This window comes from Pleuronectes platessa, chromosome 3, assembly GCF_947347685.1.
Source record: "Pleuronectes platessa chromosome 3, fPlePla1.1, whole genome shotgun sequence".
Taxonomy (NCBI): Eukaryota; Metazoa; Chordata; class Actinopteri; order Pleuronectiformes; family Pleuronectidae; genus Pleuronectes; species Pleuronectes platessa.
Window position 1 is genome coordinate 21676169 of NC_070628.1, and position 27290 is coordinate 21703458.

The following is a 27290-nucleotide window of genomic DNA, read 5'->3' on the forward strand; positions in this document are numbered from 1 at the left end:
TGTTGATCACAAACCCTAATCTGGTCCGTTGGACTTGAGGAGTAGTGATACATGAATGAAACATAAAGACACATTCTGAAAAAGTATAAGGTAAAATACACATGTAGAGATTGTATATATATGTATGACACATTTTTATTTACACAGCAGAAGAAAAGCACTTCATCATAAGGCACTTGGGGGTGTTTCTTTTTATCTATCTCTCACCTTCAGAGTCCATGTCAGAGCGTATCAGTCATTAGCACATCTTGTTTGTTACTGGAGTCAGGGAGGAGCTGCTGTGATCGCTCGGTCAGTCGCTCAGGGGAGCCTTCACAGAGTTAATGTCACACAAATCACAAAGAGGCAGCATCCTGCTTGACAAACCAGGGTCTGTGTGTGTGTGCGTGTCGGATATTACAACAATAATCATCAAGTAGGAAAATGAAACAAGTCGCCAAGCTTCAGGGATAAGTCCTCATCTTATTTTCCCCATTTCCAATATCAAAGCTTCCCAGCATCATGGCTGAATTGCAAGAGTCAGGGGAACGAGCGATGCACAGATGATAATGAACGTGTGCGCTGTGATTTCAGCTGAGGAAGAGTAAACGCAAACTAGGGTGCTTTTACTGCGATCGCCGCCTCATTAGGAGGTTGTGTGACGCACGGGATGCACACAGCGGGGACACGGTGATGAATGAGCTGAAAACACAAAATTGTATGCGTGAGTGAGCCCTGCGCCGGGGAAGTAACGGCCAAACAATAAATCCTCCTCATGTCCTGTGTCCTGCTTGCCTGCCCACTCACACACAATAAGACAGGGAAATATATGGCATCTCTGTCGAGTCTTGAGAAAATGTAGTGTCACTGTTTATAGTCTGATTTAAAAGCACAGTACAAAACAAAATGCCCATTATTCTCAACGTAAACTTCAAAAGTCAACATGTCAGGGCTAAACCTCAAAATCAGAGGATTGGGCCACTGGTTGTCTTCCGTCCTTAATGTGTTTCCAGACTTTTTTCAAAGTTACATTGTATGAAGCATCACAAAGTTTGAAATGCAACAAAGAGCATCACAAGCTCCCAGACTGCTCCTCAAGAGAGAAAACTAAACACTAATGCTTCGTCGAGAGGATCTTCATGTTCTCTTCAATCCCTTTCCTCTGCTTGGTTCGCCTTTTAAAATGAAACATCCAAAAAGGGAACAGGGCCGACTGACGTCCGCTGGCGGTCACAGAAGTGAAACTGCCTCCAGGTTCTCTTTGATAATTGTGTCCATGACCACCTGAAAGACGACCTGGATGTTGGAGGTGTCCGTCGCCGTGGTGAAGTGGTGGTAGATGAGCTTGCTGGCCATGGCGTTGAGCGAAACAAAGGTGGCGGCGATGAAGCGGGCGGCCGAATCCACGTCGCAGTCTGCGCCTGGAAGAGGGAAGAGGGAGGAATCAGACTCTTCAGTGAAACATCGCCCTCCTCAGCACAGACAACTGACAAAGTGTGTCAGTTAAATGTGGATTAGTGGGACTATGTGGGAGACTAGGTGAAGAAACTCAGATAATAAAAAAAAAATTGAGATTATGATTCGGTCTTGTTGAGTGGATTATAAAATTGGTGTGATCTTTATAACGTTTTTACAGTACAAGAGATGTTACTGTGTGTTCTATTAGGTTACAACATCTGAATAACAACAGAGAGTTCATGAAAGCAAATAACCTTTGCCAATAAGGTTATGTTTTCCTCCCTGTCTGTTAGTGCCTTTGTTTGTTGGATGGAACATGGGCCAAGAAAGAACCCATTCGACTTTGGTGTGGCTCTTCTAAAATAAAGGGGCAGGTCCAGGAATTGTTTATTTCTTTTTTTTAACATTGTGAGTTTTCGACAATTTCCCGGATTTCTAAGGAAATAATTCATAGATCTTAATGAATAAAATCAGACATGTTTATGGGACTCGAATTGCAATTTGGTGCATATTCAAATAAAGATCCACATCTAGTGAATTAAAATGTGGTTTCATTAGGGGACTTTTGGGCTTCGTTGGATGTTTGCAGTCTACTGCGTTTCAGTCTAGTTACTTAAGTGAAGACATTCTGATCTTTATTATTCACACATCAGTAAAAATGTCAACACATTAATGTTGATTACAATTTGAATGCATGAGTAAATGCTGTGCATTAGTATTTGTTCTGCAGTAAAATCGATCCCGTGACATTATTACACTGTTAATATTGATTCGGTAGGGTGTGGTTTTACTGTTGTAGCTGGAGGTGGAGCTCATTATAGCTGCTGTATGTAGCGTTTGATAGTTTAGTCCATCGGTTTCCAGTCGAAGCAAGGAGCCATCCAAAGGCTCATTAAATAAATCTGAGGGGTTTTAAGAAGTTTAACCAAAATATTAAAGAAGGAAAACACACTCAAAGTCCAAGCCTACATTGATATGCCGTTAAAATGTCTCAATATCTTAATAGTTTATAATTTTAACACTTATTTTAAATGAATGAATCAACTAGACCTACAGCCAACACAAATGAAAACCAGTGGATTCATAGTATTTAGTAGTTATAATTAAATAGTGGAGTTCAACAATCTCTGAGCTCATTGTCAATTTCAGTCAATGTGTTCCACGTCTTTTTCTCACCACACAGACTGTTTACCTAAAGGCAACAACGCCTGCTCAAACGTGATTGGTCAAACTAGAAACAGAAAACCAGGCGGCTTCCAGCCCCCAAATCTTTTTCCGCAACTACAGATTCTGTAGAGATACTTCAGTATAATAAATTATAGTATAGTATAGTATATTTACATGCAGAATTTAATGGTTCAATGGGTTAGTGAAATGGCCAAAAGTTTCACTTTAGTATACAACTCGCATAATTGTAGTCAAATTATAAACAGAAAAAGGTTGGGAACTGCTGAATTAGACCAGTCATCATATCTGAGGTCAGTGTGAAATGGCGCTTGCTCTGCTGGCTGACCCCAATCCAAGAGTTTTTGCATTTATATTGACATTAGCATGAGAGCACAGAGGATAACCCTGTTGAGCCCACTGAGATGTGGGGAAACAAAAAAAACTCAAACAATAGCAGTGTGTCAGTGTGTGAGTCCGCCACAATGGGATATTAATGATCAGTCTGTCTTTCAGACATTTGTATCGTTTCTGTCTGAGATCAAACTCAATCATGCAACATATTTCAGTTAGATCCAGACTGACACCAACTATTTTGGTCCGTTACTACAGATCAAAGTCTGAGGCAACATTCACGCTTGGTATAGTCATAAACTGAAAAGTCAGAAGGTCCGGACCAAACAAGGCAGGTGTGTAACTTAACTTCCCTTTCTGTCCTTCGACCTGCTTGATCATAAATAACTTGAGTCAACATAAAACTAAATTATTTGTTGACAATACTCAATGCCAGGCCACTTTATTAGAGTTACCTGTTCAATTATTAGATACGATGCAATTCATTAATTAACCCATTAGCTTTGAGAGGACATGCAAACTCCACAAAGAAAGGTCTCCGTTTGGCAGAATCAAACCCGCGACCCTCTTGCATTGAGACAACAGTGTGAACCGTGTACTGCTACTATCGCATTTCCTTAAGTCCAGCCTGTAGCGATGATTACAAGGCCAAAGCACTTGATGACGCTAAGGTGTACAAATGAAGCTCAGCGTAGGATGAGTCAGGAAGACTTTACCCCCATTCAATCAATCTCAAATCTCTCACGCTCTCTATGCTTATTGATCTTCTGATTGTTTCTAAATGGCCGTTCAGATTCTGCCACAGTCTCTTCCAGCCAATCATGCGGCTGCTGTCAAACTTTGAATCCCTTGACCTCTCTTAAGCAGACAGCCGTCATTCAGTGACGTGCATAACCCACCACCCCCCCAATCTCCTCCAGTCTTCAGTAGAATCATCATCACCTTATCTGGATCCTCAACCACCACCAGTGTCTAGATCCCGGGGGGGACTACTGTTCGTTCTGCTTCACCTCTAATCCCGATGACATCACATAGGGGTCTAAAAGGGCCCAAAACTATAAGATTCACGTCACTTATGTCGATAAACGTTGAATCGAAGTCTCTCTTGATTGAACTGAAGTTATGTCCCTAAGATCTGCTGGTAGCCACTAACGCCTGCTAACATCTACTGGTAGTTGGTAACTTAAATTGTGCAAGAGACTCTGAGATGTACAGGGGATATTCACCATCTAGTGAGTCCTATAATGTAAAATAAATTAGTCTTAGTCTGTGGTGGTTCTAAATTTAACTGCATCATATTGAAACTCTTGATATAATGCTGCCAATATAAACATTGCAAACGACAACATCAATAATAAACAAACACATTAATTAGTGCCGCTGACAGAGGTAAAAATTGACATTAGTTTTTTTTAAGTTGTATTTATGGCATAGCAGCTGTACTGTATTTTAAAGATGATAAAGTGGCAACTGTATGTACTTTATATGTAAAAAGTTATGTTCATGTGCAGTGATATTTCTGTTTATTTATTACAGAAAAGTTCCCTTGTGAAACCACATTTCAATTAAATAGATCTAGATATTTATTTGAATCCGCACCAAATTCCACACAGTCATAAATACCAATCCCCTCTCTGAGAGGGGAATTGATTCTCTGAGAAATCAAGACAAGTCTCTCACAATGGTAAAGAAAGAGAAAACAAATTGTATCGATCCGCCGCCTGATCTGAATCTGCACATAAATGTACCAAGTTTCCTGGTATTCCATCCAGTAGTTATTGAGTAATCCTGTTAATTAATACACACACACAGAAAAACAAATTGAAAACATAACCTCAAGGGTGAAGGTAATAATGTATTAACTGATATGAGTCCTACCTTTAAACTGTGGCAGGTATAACCGCAGATGTCGTCCAGAGTGTAAAATCTTGTCTTGAAAAAGGTCAATCTTGTTCATGAATAAAATCTGAAATCACACAGACACACACACATACAGACACGCACAGACACACACACACACACAGACACGCACAGACACACACACACAGAGAAAGGCACAGACACAAAATATTAAACCAATCAATCAGTTCTAAACGTCACATCTATTCTCACTTTACATACATTTGGGTGAAAATGTGAAAATCAATAGCTGTGCTGAGACCATCATGGAGTTATAACGGCAGATCAATGACCTCCATCCACACGCTGTGAGCAAACCACTCGTCAGTCACTCGATCACTCGTGTACTGTCATCTCCAGAGAAGTCTCCTCCCTGCTGTTATTGTTTCACTGCCTCTAAACTCCACTTCCACTCGTCGGCGTTGTAGACGGCCAATTTAAACTTCAATCATGTTCCCTATTTTTTGACATGTTTGATCTCACACACACGCACACATAACCCCTGATAATAATGAGTAAGGGACGAGGGAGAGCAGATTTTCGATGAGTAAGATACACAGCAACGCTTTGGTGCGTAATTATTACTCTGCAGTTACAGTTAAGACATAATTGAGGTGGAGTTTACAAATAAATTAAAAAAAGTTATCGTTAAACACTTTTATTTAATGAGCCTGTTAGCCGTGGCCCACACAAACATATCACAACAGTTCATTTCCTGTTTAAAATTATTTCTGAAGCTTAAAGAAAGAGCTAGAAGAGATGCTTTGATGCAACGCTGAAACTTGGACCAATAACCCCAGATGTTACTTATTCATCCTACAGTTGACAGAGGCCAACACACTTATTTAGGTCAGCTTTGAATGCAAGTCTAGTAAATGAATTGAACGAGCTTGTTACAGGGTTGTTTTGATACGACCGGAATAGGGGATGGAAAAACACAGAGAGGGGAAAGTTCACCTCGTGAAAGCTCGGCCTAATTACGAGTCACTGTTTAATTATGAGTGACAGAGGAATCAGACAAAGGGCTGAGGCTGCGATCTGTGTGCGTGTGTGTGTGTGTGTGTGTGGAAACAGCATAGGGTTATTTTTGTTTCATGGTGTCATTGAGAACAAATGGAGGGTTACAAAATGTTGTTGCTCGTGTCTCCTCCATTAGTTCCTTCCACCATCTGAACACCCGGACTGAACCGTGGTTCCCGCCCTCCAAATAAACCTAATTGCAAATCCACATCCCTGGATGAGTGGTTATTTATTTAACTAGAGATGGATTTTTAAATACTGCCCGACAGCTGCTAGAAGCTGACATTCTCATGACTCACTGGTTAACGTCTATCGTCTCTGCCTCAGTGATGCACGTGTCTCTGATTAAAGACTCCGTTCATGCTCAGTAAGAGCCAGGCAGGGTGTGTGCAGGCAGGAAGTTCTGCTAGTGACAGACAGGTATACCAACAAATCAGCTGATTGGTCGTGTTAATTACAGTCCTGCTTGGCCCACAGCAGCTTTTGTCATTTTTGACCCAGATGACTTAATATTGATGGCTACCTGGACGCGATGAGGACGTCAACAAATAAGACAAAAAGTGTTTCAGAAACCAATGACCAACCCTACCTTTAAAAAGCTACCGGTAATTTGTTATACTACATTCTGACTTTGATTAACTGGGCGGGTGAAGAACTTCTCACCATGGACGTGCTGCGGAAGAAGACATTGTTGCAGATGGAGGAGAAGAGCTTCATGCTCTCTTGCAGACGATTCTGCAGAAAAGACAATGACACCATCAGACAGACATCAGCAGTGGAGACACATTGTCAAAACTTGGTCTGGGAGGTCAACGTGTTATCTGATTGGATGAGACTCAACAAGTTGTCCCGAGTTAACTTTGACTGGAGAGCATGGACGACTGTTAGGCAGTGACCAGGTGCAGCTCGTACCATGGAGGGGTCCTCCACCAGGGTCATGTCGTAACCGCTGAGCGACACCACGAACAGCACCGCCCTGACGTCCTCGAAGCAGCTAATCCACTTCCTGCGCTCAGTTCGCTGGCCTCCAACATCGTACATCCTGCACACACAGGGCGCGACATGAGAGAGGGGGAGACACGTGGATAAGCAATGAACTGAAGAAAGGGGGAGAAGGGTGTCACAATGTGGAGAAATGGATACAAAAAATGAACAAAACATTCAAAACACAACAAGCATGTTGGTCATAAACACTTTCAACGTGGTAGCCCCTCACCAGCCTTTTAAGTGTAACAATCTTCCTACATCTAGGTTGAAGGGCCACAAACTAGCTGAGTCTCCGTTCAGGGGCTCCAATTGAAGACAGATTACGTTGATTGCGCCAATAGGTTGTCCCATTTCAGAGGCTCCTTCAAATGCGTCCTTTTATCACCAAGAAAGAAAGGAAATGAACAACTTTTCAATGAGGAAATGGCACAAACATAATGTAGGAAGGAGCAGTGGTTAGGATCATGGACGCTCACCTGCCAAGCTGTTTGTGGCCTATGGGAAAAACATCTCATGCTTGAATCCTTCAATGTTCTGTGAGGTCATTAGTGGGTGCAGGGATTTACCTGTCTGTGCACATGTGAATGGAGCTTATAGGAGGTCTTGGTTTTGAGACCACGTGTCCACTAATCCTCACAGTTCCTAGTTGATTATTGATTATATTCACATCTGAGAGAAAGAAAACCTGAATACCTCGGTGGGTACATCAATTTATACAGCAAATTATATATACTCATTTATTGTTGTCTTTAGTAATGGCTCGCATGGCAATGTTGTGTTAACGTGCAGTCCCACACAAACACATCACAACATTTAATTGCCCATTTGGCTCGAATGAAGCTTTAAATAATATTTATGCTCAATCCCCTTTAAAAAACCTGAACCAGCAACACTAATCTAGCTACTAATTCCAGACACGTTCATCTTAATGTTTCACACTTGGCATGTTTATTATTAAGGGCCCGGGGAAGTTCAGTGTTACATTTGGTGCAATTCAAACATGCAATATGTTCAATATTAATGAACTTTGACCATGTCGCCAGTGTTCTGCAGCAGCAGTGACTGGGACTCATCAACGAAAGTGAAGTTGTTGATCCCGACAATATCGCGTTCAGATCAACAGCAACGATTGACTGTCGCTCACTGACCGGATGTGACATTTGAATGGAAGAATGCCATCATTAATGTTACTGAATGCACCCTTGCTTTTTGTGTTATGACAAGTGTAAATGTTGATTTATTTGTTATGAACCCAACTGAACATGAACAATATTGGAAATATTACAGCAGAATAATTATACCAGAGACAAAACCCATCAGAGCATGTGTAGAAAACGTGTTGTAAGAAAGGGAAATTAAAACTAAACCCAAATGGTAAAAGACACGCGAAGAGAAATAATAAGAAACTCTGATACGGGGCCCAGGTGGCCCTGGTTTAGCCGGCACACTCCAATCAGGGACGATCAAGAGAGTAAACAGAGAACATGAGCACACTCACGCGCACACGCAAACACACACACACATACGATAGTCATTTTTTCAGTAAAACATTACTGTGTCTTCCCTTCACTACGGAAAAACAACACACGAGAGACACTTCCTACCGCCGGGTTTTATAGAGGCAGGAAATTGAACATGACATTATGAACACTATTTAAATCCACAAGTCTGCTGGATTAAAGAACGCATCCCCTGTGCATTCATTTTCATAATGAGGGGGAGAAAATCTGTTTACTTATCATCTACCAGACCGTGAAGGCGTCACACCGGTGTGTGCGCGAGGAGGAGAGACGAAAGCTCAATGTAACTGCCATGTTCTTCATCAGGATTCAATTTTCAATAGGAAAGCGTAAGGTTGTGTTCTCTGTGTGTTCATGACCGTCCATACTGATGGCCTAGCCTACAGTAGCACTGAGGGATAACTCTAATCAATGACAGATTGCATTGGTCCCAGATAAGGTCAGATATTCCTCACAATGCGATTTCCACTCACGAAAAAAACAGAGGAGCGTGCCACACGCCTCTGCAGATTCTTTTTCCATTTTCACCGAGAATATCACTGAGACAATCACAATACAACAAAGGTCAACGATCTCCAAAAGGACGAGAGAGGACAAACGCAACAGGAAATAGGAGCGGAGAGCCACAGCTGGAGACGCGGGTCGCTTCATCCCACTTCTCAAAGCCAGATGTGCCGTCTCCCACTGTCCATCTCAGCATGCAGCGAGTTAATGCAGCTCCTTAAAGCAGAGAGGATAAACAAACGTGTGGAAACACTGACGCACACAGAGAGAAACAAACAAAAAAGGGACAAAATGGAAATCTTTTCAAAGGCCGGCACAGACCATGTCAGTGACGCTGCTGGTTCACTACACAAAACTACTAACAAGGACATATACACATCACTAATAACCTAGACTCTGACTAGTCATAGGTGTGATGACTGCTCTGCAAACACACACAGAGATACACAGTGAGCACAATCTCCTGCTGTTCAGCCAAGTTCTGAAGACCGAACAGAGATGATGTAAACCGGACAAAAATAAACTCTACATCATTATCACTTGTACTACAGAGAGAAAGGCAGATGTGTGTGTGTACTTGGGTCACTGGAGAAATACTATGACTCTGGACTCTGGGAGCCTTCGTTTTGTCTGTGTTTTAAGTTAAATTAAATAGGTTCAGTGAAACATCTCATCTCAGAATGGAGGTTTCTAAGCAACATTCAAACTATTAGAAAAGAAGATTTTGAAAACTCTCCAAAGATTTCAGTGGCACCTGCTTTGTTTCGATTTGTTTCGATTTCCACTATAAATACACACACTACATCTTTAAGTGCAATTTTCATGCAGGTGCTTAGGTTTGCACAAATCCAACGCAGATGTGATTCCAAGTTCTCTCCACACGGGCTGTTCTCGCCCCACAATGTTCCCCCTCATCTGCAGCGTTGTGACTATAATTATCAGATCAGTTTATGCTAATGATGCAGGAGAAAACCCAGAACCTTATTACACAAAGAGGTCAAAGGTCAAACAGGACATCTGTATGCAAACTAGGCTGTGTCTGGGTGAAAAGTTCTGAGACTGTACACACAAACACACACGCACGCACGCACACTGCTCCATTTTTGCAGCCGGCAAAGTTCTGCCCAATGTCTGTTGTTTCACTGGTTTAGTTCCTGGAATGGGTATCATATCCTAGGTGACTCTCATAAGTCCTTTTCAGACATTTCCAGCAGAGGATCTCCAGAGTATTTGGTCCGGACTCTCCCCACAGTTTTTCTTTTACACATGCGCAAAGCAGCTCAGTGCATGTCTGAAAGCAGCTTCAGTATAAAATAGGCTAATCCTGTCTCCTTCCATCTCCCCTAGTTCTCCAGGTTAACCCATGTTGTGCTTTACCCTGTGAGACTCCCTTTCAACAGTGTCTTGTCTAGTTGGCCAACATAAAGAACTAGCAAGCTTTACGCCGCTGGGCTCATGATGCTTTGAGACAAGTGGGGGGGACTTGTCACAAGAACCTAAACCCTCCCATGCTGCACCCGACCAACACCGTCTCTGTGCCTGAGAGCAGATACACAGCCTCAGACGGGAAACACTTACTCTCAGTTGCGAGCCTGGCAGCAGATGCTTATCTTTAAACTAAATCATGTTCAGGCCCTAATGCACCACGTGGGATCATTATGTTTGCCCATAGGTAGAATTTAATGTGAATGATTGAAGTCATGAACATTTAGTCACATTTATTATTCAGAGTATGTTTGTTACACAGGAGATTGAATTTGATGTGAAACACTGGGAATGTTTTGTACATTGTTTATGTTTTTAATATTTCACTGTGTGTTTTTATTACATGACAGATTCCTCGCTGCACTTTAAGTTTCCAGCAAATGTTTTGTCTTGTAACATGAGAAGCAGCAAAAAGCACAAGCACATGCTGTTACAAACATGATGTTAAGCTTGATCTTAAATCTTGTGATTTTAAAGGGGACATATTATGAAAATTCCACTTTTGTAGTGCTTCTACACGTTAATTTGGGTATCTGGCATGTCTACCATCCCAAAAACTCTGGAAAAAAACCCTCCCGGGATTTGTTTTGGTTCCTCTATGTCAGAAACGATATGCTAGGGTGCAGCGAATGGGATTACGACCGAAAATTCGTAAGTTTCGAACCATGCCCATGTATGGAGTCTCGCTACATGGCCCACCATCATCTCACCGGCTCCGGGGAGAGACGGCCCAGCTCCCCGGCTAGCATTAGCTCGCGAGCTAATACGAGCTAACGCGCTTCACCCTCTCCCCGGGGAGACGGCGCCGACAGAGCCGGGCCGGTGGAGCCCGGCTCCGGGGGGGGCACTCAAAACAGGTCAATCTGAGGAGGGCTGTTTTAGACAGGGTAAAAAGGGTGCTGTTTTAAATTATCCTTATTTTGACCAAAATATGTTACAGACATTTCATTAAGACCCCAAGGAACCATATCAACTGTGGTAAAATGGGCATACGATGGGTCCTTTAAAGATTAGCTCGACTAATTCTGGAATTTCTAGGCTGATTCAGAATAATGCAGAATCACTTCCTTTTTAACAATTAGTCTCCAAAGTTTAAGCACATGTTCGTTTTGTCGCTGTAATTTTTAATCAACCAACTGATCTACCAACCAACCAACAAACAAACCTATTAACAAACAAACAAATGGACAGGGGTAAAAATATTGCCTACTTTGTGGTGGTAAAATGACAAGTTCAACATAAATTGTGGGCACGTTGGATACATTATCTATGAAAGCATCCTCAATATTTACAAAAATGAAACAAGCCTCCATTTTCATGTTTAACCAAAAAACAAGACTCTCCAGACAAAAGCCACAGTGTCTCTAACACAATTGAGCGACCACATAGCCTCATGGTTAGGGTGCATTCCTGACTGCATTGCAGCAGGCAGTTCGACGCCCAGACGACCGAACCCTGAGGTATCATTCCCCTACTGTCTTTCACTTTACTATCAAATAAAGGCCTGAACAATTGATGGACAAATCATTCGTTGATTTATTAGCTCAGTCAAACTACAGTACGTCTTATACTGTCCATGTCAGAGAACAGAGAAACATGTGCTGGATACCTGCTGTCATTTCACAGCTCACAAACCACATACTCCTCAAAATCCCTCCGTTTAGTTGCTAAGTCTGAAGTTATTACATCAACATATGCTCAGCTCTTCATTGTGTGTCTTGATCTTTTCAAATCACAGACAGACAGACAGACAGACAGACACACGCACACACACGCACACACACGGAGACACACGGAGACACACATACACAAGGAGCTGTTTATCAATTAACTAAACCCAATTATTTATGTCCTGAAGAACTCGAGCAGATAAGAGGGAGTACGAGCGTGTGAGCGAGGGGGTTGGGCTCCATTCTGCAGCACCACCTGGGACTCTGATCCCCCCACTCGTATCTGATATGTCACCTTATGGTGACGTCCCCGCCAGTGTTAATTTCGTTGACGAAAACTATAAGGAAAAATATTCGTTAACGACCCTTTTCCCATGACGAAGACGAGACGAAGACGTAACGAAAACGGATCTTTGAAAATAAAAACTATGACTAAATCTATTTTAACTTTCGTTGACGAGACGAGACGAAAATGTTGGTGGTTGACACATAGTCACATAATTTTTAAAACATCATCGTATCAGGCCGTCATGAAGTATCAGTAGCGGGCGAGTGAGTCTGTGTGTCTGTGTGAGTGTGTGTGTGTGTGTGTGCGCTCCCAGATAGTGCACCGGTCCGTAGCTCCGCCCCCCACCCCGCGCACTCGCTCAGGGAGACACAGTGAAAGCAGAGCTCGTTCCCGTGGAGCAGCCGCTCAGTGACTGACTGCTTCTTAACAGTGGAAACAGTGAAAACACAGAGTTTCTCTGGTCTCAGCTGCTCAGAGATCAGCGCCGCAGCTTCTTGATCAGAGCAGAAGCTGCAGTTGGTTTGAACCGAGCTGCAGTTTCTGTGTTCGCCTCCAGTCTGACCTGCTCTCACTTTTTGTTTTCACATTTAAAAATAAATATATATTTTTAAGCTATTAGGCTGGAGCTATATGTTTTTATAGAAAAGGAGTTTAATGTGGCTATTAAATGTGACTAAAACTAGACTAAAATGTAATTCGTTTTCGTCGACTAAAACTAAGAAGGATAAAAATGACTAAATGTGACTAAAACTAATTTTCATTTTCGTCAAAAGACTAAGACTAAGACTAAATCAAAAATAGCTGCCAAAATTAACACTGGTCCCCGCCACAATATTTCATGAGAGAAAATATAGACAGATCCGCTTCCTTGTTGCAAGCAGTTCCTCATTGGCATGTTTCTCTTCTGCCTTATATTGTGTTTCTGCATTCTCTCCATTCTCTCCAACTCTGAACATCGTATGAGCGGTTTCCTGGTGTTTTGACTCTTCTGGTATTTACTTTATTTCTGACAGAATATACAATGATCTTCAAGTACCCTTGAAGTTCTCGGGGCATCTCTAGATGATCTTCTGGCAAGTGGTTCCGCAGGTTCAACAGAGGCAACTTTTTTGGTGATTGAGTCCATGAGCGGCATTTCCGATGGTATTGAACTGGGGGGATCTCTCCCTCACCCAGGCCTTCGGCAAGGTCCAAAATGTTGGCATGTTGCCAGATTTGTGCTGCCTTCAGTAAAGTCTGCCACGGTTCTAGATTCTGGGGTGACACTAGTTTGGAGTCATCACTGGAGCAATGGATGATGCACGTCATGCCTGCCTGCTTCTTAGGCACGCTGCTGGTTTCTTCCATCATTCCTTCAGGACTGAAACTTAAATTTTCTTTTCTCTTCTGTTAAAAGCTGAAAGTGAATGCTCAACTGCGTACGATTGTGGTCAACCGAATACAACAATGTACATAAGTGTATATCAAGGCTGATCATGGTGCCATCTAAGAATCAGATTTTGAAGTGATAACAAAACGTGTATGAAAAATCTAAATTTATTCTTTTCAATAATTGCAACATTTGACTTATACAAATAATTTAGTTAATGACCAAAATCATATAACTGTTAAGATGATATTAGGACGTTAGGGATTTAGGCGAATTTCGCTAAAGCACTGATCAGTGAAAACGGTATTATAGCCCCAATTATGAAAAGCTGCTTTTGTGCAAGGGTTATCATATATTAATAGACTCATATCAGTCTTACAAACAACTTAGTATAGGTGAAGTTTTGCCCCCTCAGATGGTACCAATATGTGGTCTGGCCCATGGATTATGTGACTCAACAGTAAGGCTGCGAAGAAAAACCAGCATTTTCTGCTCACGACAAAGAAACAATTGTGGATGAAATAATTGTTTTTACTCATAAAACTTTTCCAGGTAAGAGTCAAATGAGTTTTAAACATTTCATACAAAAATCCACACAAGGGAGCAGCAAGCAGAGAAATAGATGTGACACAAAGTCCCCGTGATCATGTCATCTGCTGACAAACAGGCTCACTCTACGATGTTTATATGCTAAACATGTTGTGAAAAACTGAGGCAATGTATTTTAATATTATTAATTTATATGAGGGGCTCCTCAGGTAGATATTACTCAGAAAGGGACATCAGGAAAGTAATCTCATTCGTTTTTAATATGACAGACAGACACACACACACACACTCACTCTTCCCATGAGTCAGTCTGCTCAGTCACTTAAGTCTCCAGATTTCCGAACACAAAGACAGGGTTATGGAAAGACTTGAACTGTGGGAAATCATCCACAGTCCTCCATGTTTCTGAACAAACATTCTCATGGGTGGTGACTATGACTAACAACTATCTGTAGTGATCCCCGGAGTTTTTAGCTAGCGCCATCACCAGCTCATACATTGGATAAATAATCTGAATAATAAGAAGAGACTTTAAATCCAAGAAACTGACACCGTCACAGTTTGATACATATTCCTAAACACATCTGTCTCTAGGTCTCAGATAAACAGCTTTGAATAATAAAAAAAAAAAAATATTTAAAACCAACAGCTTTGGTTGTCAATTTACTCCGGAGCCTTAACTCTAAGTTTAACCACTTCAACTGAGTCAGGTGACTTTTCCTACTCATTCAGTTTATCACATACATTTTGGCAGACATTTAAACTAATTTTATTAATTTCCCTTCAAGTGATAATTGGATTTTACTTCAACAAATATAAATTTTACAAGTCATTTTAACTAATTATTAAAAATAACTTTAAATAACTAATCAGATAAAAAGTATAATCAAGTAAAATGTATTCCAAGCAAATATTACTGCAATTTTTATCATAATATAACAAGAGTGAAGTTGTATTACTACATGAATAAAATCACAATATTACAAGAAATAAAAGTTGTTTATTTATTAAAACAAAAATAATTAGGATAAAGTAGTAATTCTCGGTCATGTATGACAGATTATATAATTTTACAAAAAACTTTTGAGGAAATAAACCACCAGACTTGGAGGAAGTTGCCTTTTGTAGAGGAGGAAAATGTTTTGTAGTGGTCCAATGTGAGGCTATTACAATTATTTTTACATCTACGTGATATTCAAAGGGTTTTCATAATTTTCTCAAGAAACCGTAAGATTGATTCAAGATTTTTGATCCAGAGTAAAAAAGAGTTTTGTTCTTCATTCTCTTAATTTATGATTTGATTTGTCGAAATCTTTGAATTGTATTTCTCATTATGGCCCTAATTTTCCATCGTATTGTCGTCAGTAACAGCCTCTTTTACAGCTTTTCTTCTTCCATCATCGTTAGTGTTTCCGTTTGATTAGTTTCTTGACGTTGGTTTGCTCTGCATCTATCAGGCTGCAGGGAAATCAAGTTCACTAACACTTATCCCGCTGCTATGACTGTCAGTGACTTCAGCCACTGGAAGGTGGTAAGGTGTGTGCTAATATGTGATGATGATCATCTGACATCGGCCCCCTGATGTCAGATATCTGCCCTCTGCTTCTTTACTGATAAGACCTAGACATTGATGTCTATGATTGGTGGGTGTGATCAGTAGACGGTTGTAAAGCCAACTGACAGCCACCATATTGACGTATTGAGTGAAGCCGCCCCTCTGACACTAGGGCCTATCAGATGGCTGTAGACAGAGATAGGCTAAGGGAGTGAAGTTGGAACCCCTTGCTCTGCGACATAAATTCTTAATATAAAGCAAAGTGAAAGGCGTCTACCTGAAAATGAGGTGGCTGACTTTAAACTGGGTCTCTATCACACCTGTCGTCCTCAGTCGAACGCGCAGGACGTCAGTCTCTGTGGGCACGTAGTCTGGAGAAGTGATGCGCGTCATGTTCTCAAAGAAACTATGGAACGAGGGGGAAACAGAGAGATAAACAGAGATGAAAGAGAGAAGGAAATAAACAAGGAGAAAAAGTTTAATGACCTACAGACAAACTTGACATCAAAAGAGTATAGGATCAGGTATCAGTTATGGATGTGTTGGCTCGCGCAGGCTTGTGGCTCCCAGTCCGTGCCAGTTGGCAGCTAGGGCGTGCAGTGATAAGACTGGAGCCCCAGGGGGCGCAGCGGCTCATCTCGATAAATGTCATGAATATTCACGCAGTGATTTACCATAATAACACACTGAGGCTAAGCTTTCAAACACAGATTAGCTATTAACTGAGCGAGTGTGATCAACTGTATCATGTGTATGCCCAAAGTGAGATCGGCTTTTTCTAAACACACTCACAGTCTCCACCAACCTGAACTGCCTGTGACATTCTCAGCTAGTCATCCCGAATCATTTTCTTCAACAGCATGTTGTGTGTGTGTGTGTGTGTGTGTGTGTGTGTGTGTGTGAGAGTCAGAGAGTGCAAGTGTATGTATTTTTCCCTCTATCTTTGTGAGGACCACTCTGAGTTTTAAATACATTACATTACATGTAATTTAGCTGATGCTTTTATCAAAAGCAACTTACTTTTAGTGCATTCAACATCTATGAGGGGGGAGGGTGGATTCAGGGTTCAGCATCTTGCTAAGGATACGTCCGTATGCAGGTGGGGATAACTGGAATCGAACCAACACCTTCTGGTTGTAGGTTGACCGTTGTACCCCTCAGCCACAGCCTAGTTCACCACTTGTTTGCCAAAAAAGGCTCCCATTTGTTTTAGGATATTCAGGCCACATAAGGATCTGATTATTTTTATCCAGGCCACAATAAGGCCAGAAGTGCTGCAGCATTGCCTCTTGTGGCCTACATCCATCCATCTTGTTATTGCTAAGACTGATGTCTAAACTACAATAAATACTAGAAAATAATTCCCTTTATGGTCAAGAGTCAATGAGGGTCCTAACAAGCACCGAAGAAACAAATATGTGCGTGTCCCTGTGCGTGTGTGAACAGCAGAGGGTGATGGTGATGTGCGGTAGTTCTCAGTGGGAACAAGAGGGCCTGTCGGTGTAGATAACTCCAGAACCGAGACGTCCTGCTGGGGTAGAGGATGAGAACAGACGGCCTCCTGGTGGGTCCCAGCTCTGTCTTACCACTGTGTCACTCACACCGTCCACTCTACACTTGTGTCTTATTTCCAGTCTTTGTCTGCAACCTCACTTCTATACTTTCATTAATGTGTAGGTTTGATTTATTCTTGTATCCATTACCCACCTTTTAACGTGAGACTTTCTGTGTGTGAGAGTGTTTTGCTCTTATCTGTTCAAAACCAGTTAAAACAAACGTGCAAAGTGATGAATGAAAGAGTGACACCCTCTCCCATCTCAGACTTTTGGACCCCACTGTATATTACAATAATAATATTATTTGGATGTATACACTAGCTGTGGAGATACATGTGAGTACAGTTTACAGTGATCTGTCTCCCTCCCTCTGTCCTCTCCGCTCCACACCCTAATTCCCAGTGACGGCGAGCACATGGCCGAGCATCAGCTGGTAAGTGCAGCTAATTAGACTCCCGCATGTCCTCAGCCCAGCGTGAGCGCGTGCATCAAGAGTACTCACTACAGTGCCGAGTCGTTAAGCTCGTACTCGTATCCCCGGGCCGCCGCAGCCCTAACCCCCTGGTCGGTCAACAGGCAGGACAGGGCGTGGCTCAGGAAAGGAAAGAGCACCTGATCTTCGTCAAAACACCGCCCACACGACAGGACAGAATGGGCGTGGATCTGCGAGAGGAGACAGAGAATGTGGATTGATAGTCAGGGAGGAGCGGGAGGCCAGATGGAAAAAAGGATATGAGAAAATGTGATGAGTCTCTCTCTGCGCTCCGGACTTGGTGATCAGTATAGATGCACAAATTAGTGTATATGCAGGCAAATACACACACACACACACGCACACACACACACACACACCCCCTGCAGACATTTAATAAAGGAAATACTTTGGTCACCATGTCCCTGCAGGATGTGCCGAGTGGGTGAGTTGTGTTATGAGCTCAGATAACTTGACAATAAAGTTCAAATCAAATTGAACATCGTAATCACACCACCCACGTATCATTTCACTTTCTGCTGTCGCTCATGCAAACTGTTGGTGTTTGTGTGTGTGTGTGTGTGTGTGTTCCTGTAGTTGTATCTTTGTGAGGACCATTTTAGGCGTAGATCCTACAGAGTGAAGACATTTTTGGAAAGTAAGGAGAAATGGTCGGTCCTCACTTCTACAAAGGGCTGTTTGAGGATTAAGACTTGGTTTTAGGGTTAGGGTTACAATTTGGGTTAGAATAAGGTTTAGGTTAGGGTAAAGGTTAAGGTTAAGGTTAAGGTTTAGGTTAAGGTTAGGCATTTGGTTTGAATAGTTAAGCTAAGGGTAAGGGGCTAGGGAATGCATTATGCCAATGATTCTCCTTACTAAGATAGAAGTACAAATACTAAATGTGTGTGTGTCTGTATGTGTGTGTATGCGGTGGCATATGAAACAGCTCCGATGCTTCTCTCTAGTGGCGAGCTGGGTGTAGTGCACCCGATATCTAGCAATACAAAATGTAATTTAAACAGAGGAGGAGAAAAACCAGAGACAAATCTAGGAGTAGACAGTGAGAAAAGGACTACCTTGTTCCTGCTGTTAGCCAGGTTAATCCGGAGGACACCCATCCCATGGAGGACAAACTTCATGGAGGTCAGGAGGTTATCCAGGACTGAAGGCTGCCGAGAGACAAAGTTCAGAGGTCAAGTTCCCGACTTATGGACATTGTTGTGTCTGCTGAGGGTTTTAATTTACTTATGACTGCATCTTCACTAAAGTATAGTGTGTCAGCTGATCAGTTTCCTACCTAAGACAACGAGTCACAGGACAAACATAGAAAAGACTTTTCATAACAGCCCAATAATAACAACAAGGAAAGTTAGACACTTCATATTTTGTTAAAAGTCAGATGTCAATTTCTAGATTTCCCAAATATTGTCCAAAGGTAACAAATTTGTGGTTTCACAGGGGTTTCATGTGGACTATCCCTTTGAGTAGGCACCGTAAATAAAGGGTTTTGAGAGTAATGGGAAATCAGTGGCTGTGTAGAATAGCATTATCCAGTATCTATACCAGTACAGTATATTTATCCTGTAAGGGTGGCTCGCTGGGATGGTAGCTTGGAGCCAGTCTAAGCTGACATTGGGTCAGAGTTGGGAACAACATTGACAGGTCACCAGCGTATCAATTTAGAGTCTCCTATCTGAGAGTCTCAGCAAAAAAAAACACTAAAATGCAAACTCCTAGAGAAAACGGGATTCGAACCAAGAGCCTTCTTGCTTGGACACAGTGCTAACCACAGTAGTTGCCAATTAGTTGAGATGGCAAAAATATGTTAGCAACCTGGTTGCTATTTACGCTTCAACCAGACACAGAGCAACACTTTGAGTCATGTTTGTGCTGAGACTCACAGGAGGTTGATTGGTGACTATAAATTGATATGCTGGTGACCATGTTGTATCAAACTCTTGGAATGTGGAGAAACTAGACTTGAAAATTAAAAGTTGAAGATGAAAACAAACAATGTCAATACTAACATACCTAAATTCTTCACCTGTATACACATATTTGTGCAGTTGTGTGTGTGTGTGTGTGTTTGCATCTATCAGAGCTCAGGGATCAGCGTTAAAGACGACTGAAGAGCAAAAGAACAGGGTTTATCACGTTAATTAAACTCATAACTCTGTCTTTGTGTTAGGAAATCTGGAGACTTAAGTGACTGAGCAGACTGACTCCTGGGAAGAGTGTGTGTGTGTGGGTGTGTGTGTGTGTGAATGTGTGTGTGTGTGTACTCTATGCCACTGCCAGCTCAAGATAAGCTTCACATTCCATCAAGATTCTATCACAGTCTGGTCGCTCCTCTCTCGCGCTCTATGTGTTTCAGTGCCCAGTTTGAGATGTGCTGCTCTCCCAGTGAAATGTGCGAGGTGAGATAAGTGTGTGAGGTGACAGAGCTTCATCTTACGAGCAGCGCCCGGCTCACGACTGCTGACTCCGCCGCATTAGGTACAAATTAAGTTCTCTTTTAGGAGAAGGCTTGCTGACAGCACCGCATTGATTTGTTTCAGAAATAAGCTGCATTGTGTGCCCGTCTCCCCGTCGCCTAACCATCATTGACAGATATGCAATTTCATATTGCTCTATATTTGCTATATAATAATAAGCCATTCTTATTATCTTAGGAACAATACATGCTGTAGTTTCTATGTTTTATGGTCATAAACATCACGGAAAATTTGAAAGCTGGTGATAAGGCGGTGATGGCAGTGTTGAGGTTTGAGATGTGTAAATGTGTCCCAAGACAACAAGTCCTGCACTCACTGGAAAAGATGAAGGCAGTATTTATGACTGCAAAGGGTTTTTCAAGTATGAGAGAGAAGGCTACGCAGTACACAAGCGATGTGGCGACGGTGATGTGCCAGCAGACACTGAAATGTGTCGGAGGAGGCAGGTGTTTTAAACCACTGATTGTATATGTATATGTAGAGAGAATAGAATACAATTACATACAATTACAAATGATGTCCCCAAAATGACCCTGGAGATAAATCACCAACTCTTTTCCAATTGCAACAAAATTCAGCTTCATAAACATCATAAGCACATGATTTATTGCAAGTCTATTGTTATCTTGGGCTTTATTGTACAGGTGTTGACCTTCAATTTTTGCCCTTCTCATTTCTCTTTCCCTTCTTCCAACAAGTCAGATACGATGTCACTGATCCACTGTTTGTACCCTTGTCTGTCTTCAGCTAGTTCATTCTCCTTCCTTCCCTCCCTACACCTTTATCCACTGTCTCCCAGTTCCTCCCTCTCTGACTCAAGGTGGGAGACAGAGAGTGAGGGTGCAGGTCATGGTCGAACAACATCAGACACTTTCAATGCAAAGACTGAGTCACTGTAGATAAGTAACACACAGAACGTGCAGGAAGTTCTCACAGCTTAGGAGCAGCTCACCAACCATCTCCTACTGGCTGCTACCCTGGTAGACCAACATTTTGCCACTTTTTTTACCAAGCAATACATGCCTGCACACACATGCACGCGCACGCACACACACACACACACACACAATCCCTAGGTGTCCATTTACTCCATACTCATTGTCTCTAAAGGTGACGCAAATCTGATAGTGGAATCAGATTACCATTGAATGACACCCCTAGCTGCAGGCTAGTGCGTGTATGTGTGTGTTTATTGGTTGTCATCAGTTTACAAGGAAGTCTCTCTCACCTTTTAACCTTTGTTTGGTGCTAAATCTCCTGCCACCAACACCACCACCACAGTTTAAAGTATTGTGGGAACTTTGTGGTACGTCGTGCATCAGCAGACGTATAACAACTCTCGTTACAAAAGTCTAATCTCTAAATCCATCCTCACACACTGAACTATTGTTGTGTTCCTGACTGTCCCGCTCGCAGTTTGGATCGGCTCCCTGAACACAGAGAAGTAACAGCCTTTTGCAGTTGTCTTGTGTCGGAGCACCAAAAACACAACGGCAAAGAATGTTGCTGAACTGGTGGCGGCCTGGTATTTAATTATTAACCACAGATTGTTCTGGTGACAATGTGTAAATAAGCATGAGTGTGCTTGTAGGTTTTAAGCTCCGTTGGTTTTCCAAACTAAAGTCTCACAGCTGTTTGGTGTGAAAGCTCCCAGATTTATTTTTATTTCCTTAAGATTCTTGTTCACGAGACAAATATTCATGCAAACACCTGAATCAACAGAGACATTCCTGACTGAAAAACATTAATTCACTTCAGAAATGTTAACTATTGCCACACGCGCACACATGCACACACACACACATATTCACACACATAATCACTTCTGTTGACAAAGAGCTGTGTGTATTGGAGGAGCATGAAGGGAAAATCTCAACCCATCAGCCTATCCACAGTAAAAACAATACCAAGGCCCGGGGCTGCAAATAAAGGAGGGATGAGACACAGAGAAGCCCCCTTCCTACTTTTCCTGCCCTTATTCCTCCAGTGCAGGTCCCATCATGGTCCTAATGCAATACAAGGCTGTCTGGCAGGGCCACAAAGAGCCAGACAGAGGAAGAAAGAAACTGGGTTTTCTCACTGTGCCTTCAGGGGACATTTAAGAGAACAGATTGCATGGAGCAGGGATAACCTGTCCAGTTCAAGGCAGGGTTGGGATCTTCACGATGCCACAAGTGGAGGCCATTTCGGCACATGGTCAAGGTAGTGGGAAAAATGGGGAAGATATGCTCACATAATGTCCGATGTGTGTGTGTGTGTGTGTGTGTGTGTGTGCAGGGGAGGGTGTGTCTGTGTTTGCCTGGGAGGTTGGGATGGTCAGGGAAGGGAAGGGAAGGGCAGGTTTGTGGGCTAGTGTCATTTTCCACTCGAAAATAAGGGCGTCACCTGAGAACGAAAGCAAACCAACGGACAGAGGAGACAACAAAGGAGGTCTGACTGCTGGAATTAAACACGTGTTATGCATGGGTGCATGTACAAATACCATAGAGGCAGTGCCTTGAAATCTTTATATTGTGAAATGGTTGTTTCCTCTATTTGATCAGATAAAGGAACTATGTGATCGAATAAAATGTCAATTAAAATTGTAATGAATCAAGACATTGTAATGTCACATTGATCTGCAGAGGGGTTATTATTTTCACCATGCACAGTCCGGTAAAACAAAGTATGATGCTTGTGTTAGCAGGATTGATCTGTAGACAGGGCGACTGGAGGAGAGGAGTCAAGGGAGGGAGCTGAGGCGTCTTTAATATCTAGATATGCCTTCACGCATCGCAGCTGCCTGTACAAACAACTGGGACCTTCACAGGTCACCCCAGCGTGTGAGTGCATAATCCCAGTGGCCAATGAGGAACTGCCAAAGGGGAATGTTTGAAAGTGTTTCACATATCTCCAGAAAATATATAGGCCTGTTGCATATAGGGAGATCACATGCATAAACACCAACCATCTATGTAAATATAGCTCTTTCATAAATAACGTTCTAGTTCCTCTTTTGGTTCACTAACTTGGGCAGCTTCACTGTGGAGCCTGCTTTCAGTTTCACAAATTAAACTAAGGTTGGTTCAAACACAATTTTCATAATGAATTCTGGTCGGACGGAGGCTGTTATGCAGGAAGACGGAGCAGGTATCTGAAGCATTATGGAGACAGGGAAAGACCCTTTCTGAAATCACATACTCATCGTGTTTATGGGTCACAGAAAGGAGGAGGCACAGGGACAAATGGAGAAAAGAAATAGAAGAGAGGGATGAGTAGGAAAACAGTGAAAGGTTAAAGGTGCTAAATGTACGTGTTTTGATAGATCACAACATAGCCAATGATAACACAGCTGTTTGTCGAAGAAAGGCTGAAAGCATCAGACTTCATTGCTTTACTGTAAGAGCTGAGGTGGAAATCAACCTCACGGACTATGTTTACATGGACATCAATATTCTGACTATTGACCATATTCAGAGTAAGACAATATTTGTGTTTGCATATATATGATTCCATTCATATTCCTGTTAACATGTTACAAACACAGTCTGACCTCCGCTTCAGTATAAAATGTTGTCCTTACGCTTGAACCCATTTGAACCCAGGGCATGAGTGATCAAGCAGTCAACTGCCAAATGTTGAGCTGCTAAAGACAGTGAAAACTCCACAGGTTACTATAATGTGATTATGAAGTATACACGCCTACATAATGTAACTAAGCTCAGAATACTGCATATGTCTTCATTTGATTATGGCTATCTCTGAGATTGACCTCATTCAGGTCAAAGAAAAACGCTGTTTACATGACAGTGTCTTAACCAGACTATCTTCTCAATCAGGGTAATATCAGAAGATTGTTGTCCATAGCCACATGTCTTCGATTAGCCCGTTGTCTTCCTTCTCTTTCTAGCACTTCCTTTGTTAGCCTTACGCTACAGGCCGGCTGCTTGCACCAGCTGGTTAACTTGGATTGGTTGGTTGGTTAAATAGCAGGCGTAAGATAAACCTTCAGTAAAAACAAGCTGAAACTGAAGCTGTGTGTGTGTGTGTGTGTGTGTGTGTGTGTGTGTGTGTGTGTGTGTGTGTGTGTGTGTGTGTGTGTGTGTGTGTATTGAACCATTCAAATTTCCCCACCCCATCCCAACCCTTAGCGCAACAAAGGAATTTGGCTTTCAGTCCCCCACAGCACACACACACACACACACACAAAGAAGAACAGATGAGAACCAAACCACAGCATACCAACTTGGATCTGACCCTGGGTATCATGAGAAATCTCAGTCGCCCACAGGAACTAACCATCGCCTCGTATATTTCATCTCCTCTCCATCACTGCTCCTCCATCTTTAATCTGATCTAATAATGCATCACCATGACAGCAGCACAAACTGACCTCTTGACCTCTGCTATTGGAATCAAGCTCTTACCTGAAATGACAATAGCCCAACGCTAAACACATGTCACAATAGTCTATTTGAGGATCTATTAGTTTTCCTTTTCTTAGATAAGAGAGAAATGTGATTGTCATCCTGGAAACAACAAAACCCAACCAACTGTATGCAAATAGAGTGTTATCTGATTCTAAAGAAAAGGCCGGGGACACAGGTTGTAGGCTGATAGCATGTGTGTGCGTGTGTGTATTGTGGATGTTGTGGGGACCTATAACTGTTTACACAGTCACATTAAAGGAATTTGCCTTGTTATTGGTCCCATAACGTAAAACATACAATTCTATTGTGAGGACATGTTTTAAGATTAAATTAAGGTCATATTAAGATTAGGTTTAGGTTAAGATTAGGCTTAGGTTTAGTTGAAGGCTAGGTTTAGGTTTAGGTTCAGATTGAGGTCAGGTTTAGGTTTAGGTAATGTTTCATGACACTACAAATCATTTAGCTGACGCTTTTATCCAAAGCGACTAACAATATGTGCAAGTACAAACAAAGGTTAAGGTGAGGTTAAGGTTCATTTTAAATCAAGGTTTGGTTTAGGTTAGTTTAGGTGTGTGTGTGTGTGTGTGTGTGTGTGTGTGTGTGTGTACTCCCACCTTGAAGCTGGTTAGCTCTTGCTTAGTGAATCCATTACTGTGGATGATCTTCATCTGTTTGACCAAAGTGCTTTTGCCGCTCTCTGCTGCACCTGCAGGTTTTAAACATGGTGGTTAAATGAAATCTGGACAAGAACAAACGTGTTTAAACACACTGAAGTAGCATCTGTGGTGGGGTTTGATCAGTGAGTTCACGATGGGGGAAATCAAACTGTGGTTCTTTGTGACTCAAACCAAAACAGCCCGAGGCCCTTTTCAAGAGTCCTAGGCAAAATAAGGAATCCTCATGTCATCAACTGGAAAAAGTCCAGAAATAGAAACAGGTTGTTTGAGGTGTTTAAAAACCAGATGTGATCCGGGACACATGTTCAACACAGAACAGGGAGCCTCCTCTCAGGTGAGTTTACAGTGAGGGGAGAGCCAGTCTCACCTAGTAGGAGTACTTTCACCAGGTTCATGTCCCGTTTGGCGAACTCGTAAAGGTCCCTGTCTATCTTGACGCTGTGGATCCTCGCCCTCTTCTCCTCCTCTGTCACTTCGGTACCGAGGCACAGTCCCATCCCGAGCACTCATCTCCTCCCCGGCCACAGGAGCACACGGGCGGGCAGGCGGTGCGCTGCTCCGCGGTGGGATCACCCGCAGTTGGTTTCCACACGCTGCATGATCCCAGCTCCTCGTCGGTCCGCCCCTCGGGATCTCACCGTGGACAAAAGTTACCTCCGCAGAAGTCAAACGAAATCAAAAGTTCAGGCCATCTCTGGAACATCCCTCGCAGTGTGGGAGCGGCGGGTGGAAGTGATTTTACGCGTCGCTCCAGGTGTCGCTTTCTGGCTTTCCCCCCCGACTTCGGTGAAAACCCCCAAAGTGTTGTGTAACTGTGGAACCACCGCGGTTCAAACTGTGTCCTGCCGCCTTGGAAAAGACCCCAGATCGCCCAGGAGCTGCCTCCTCCCCCTGGTGCACACAGGGAAGACTTTTGGACTTCCCTGGGAAGTGACGAAACTGCTGATCGAACAACTCCATGTGTTTTAGCAGCCTAGAGTATGTCTTATAGGTGATGTCATGTTATCAGGCTTATTAACTCGCAACTCAATTCATGTCCAGGTATTTTATATTTGTTTACTAGCACTGAAAGCGTTTTTTGACTCTGCAATAAATTATGCACACGTCTCTTTTCCACATGTATCCTCACACTCTTTAGGTGTATAATATAATATAATATACTATACTACATACATGATATATTCTGATCACCCAGCTGGCCTGGAGACTTATTGATTTAGGATGATTATTAATTTATCTATTTATATATCTGGTTGTTTCAAATATTATTTACAAATAGCACCTTCCTACCACTGCCTTCCCATCTATCTATAATAATAACTTTATTTATAGAGCACTTTGACACAAATTGCTGCACAACAACAAAGCAAACGGTTAAATTCCACGGGGAGGTACATACAAAATAATGGTAATAGGGATAAAACAACAATAACCTGACACCCCACTTAAATCCAGGATATTCAAGAAGTAGGTTATAGTCCATCTATCTATCTTTTCTCTATCTTTGCCCTTTTTGTTGCGCTGACCCGTTCTTCTCATCCAACACTTTCCATTGTACCGTTGACCTTGTGTTAGCTTACATGACAAATAAAAACCTGAAACTCGAGTAAATTTATTCAAATATACTTGACTTGTGCTTTTGCTTAAACTTTATTATTGAAGTCATTAGTCTGACACAGAGTTTTAAAAAACTGTTATTATTCCATTTTCCCCCTACTTTGGTTTGTATAGAGTTCACCGTGTAAAATAAATGTCCGCTGTTCAATGTAGTAAATCAGAACAGTGGAAAAACACAATTGTGGAGTGCGTAGCAGGGCCCCTGTCGTGAACACCACTGTGCTCTGTCATGTCCCTCAGATGAGTGACAGGATCCTTCCTG

At 42.2% G+C, this 27290-nt stretch overlaps 1 protein-coding gene across 1 annotated transcript; it reads right to left on the reverse strand.

Annotated features, from left to right (window-relative positions):
* Window positions 1-94: 94 nt before the first annotated feature.
* gnav1 (guanine nucleotide binding protein (G protein) alpha v1) lies at window positions 95-26322 on the reverse strand. Its single transcript, XM_053419735.1, has 9 exons — window positions 25779-26322; window positions 25349-25440; window positions 18907-18999; window positions 17861-18021; window positions 16080-16208; window positions 6787-6916; window positions 6538-6609; window positions 4834-4921; window positions 95-1400 (listed from the first exon to the last, which is right to left on the reverse strand). Exons 1-9 carry the CDS (start codon window positions 25906-25908, stop codon window positions 1210-1212), a joined length of 1086 nt encoding a protein of 361 aa, XP_053275710.1. The 5' UTR covers window positions 25909-26322; the 3' UTR covers window positions 95-1209.
* Between the last annotated feature and the right edge of the window lie 968 nt (window positions 26323-27290).

What these genes read in the sequence shown, in the direction of transcription:
- gnav1 (XM_053419735.1), bottom strand. Translation starts at nt 25,908, where the DNA reads ATGGGACTGTGCCTCGGTACCGAAGTGACAGAGGAGGAGAAGAGGGCG. An exon ending in GTCAGCCACCTCATTTTCAG is followed by an intron (nt 6,917 to 16,079) that starts GTAGACGCCTTT and finishes CTGTGTGTGCAG; the next exon opens with GATGTACGATGTTGGAGGCC. An exon ending in TCTTCCGCAGCACGTCCATG is followed by an intron (nt 4,922 to 6,537) that starts GTGAGAAGTTCT and finishes GTGTGATTTCAG; the next exon opens with ATTTTATTCATGAACAAGAT.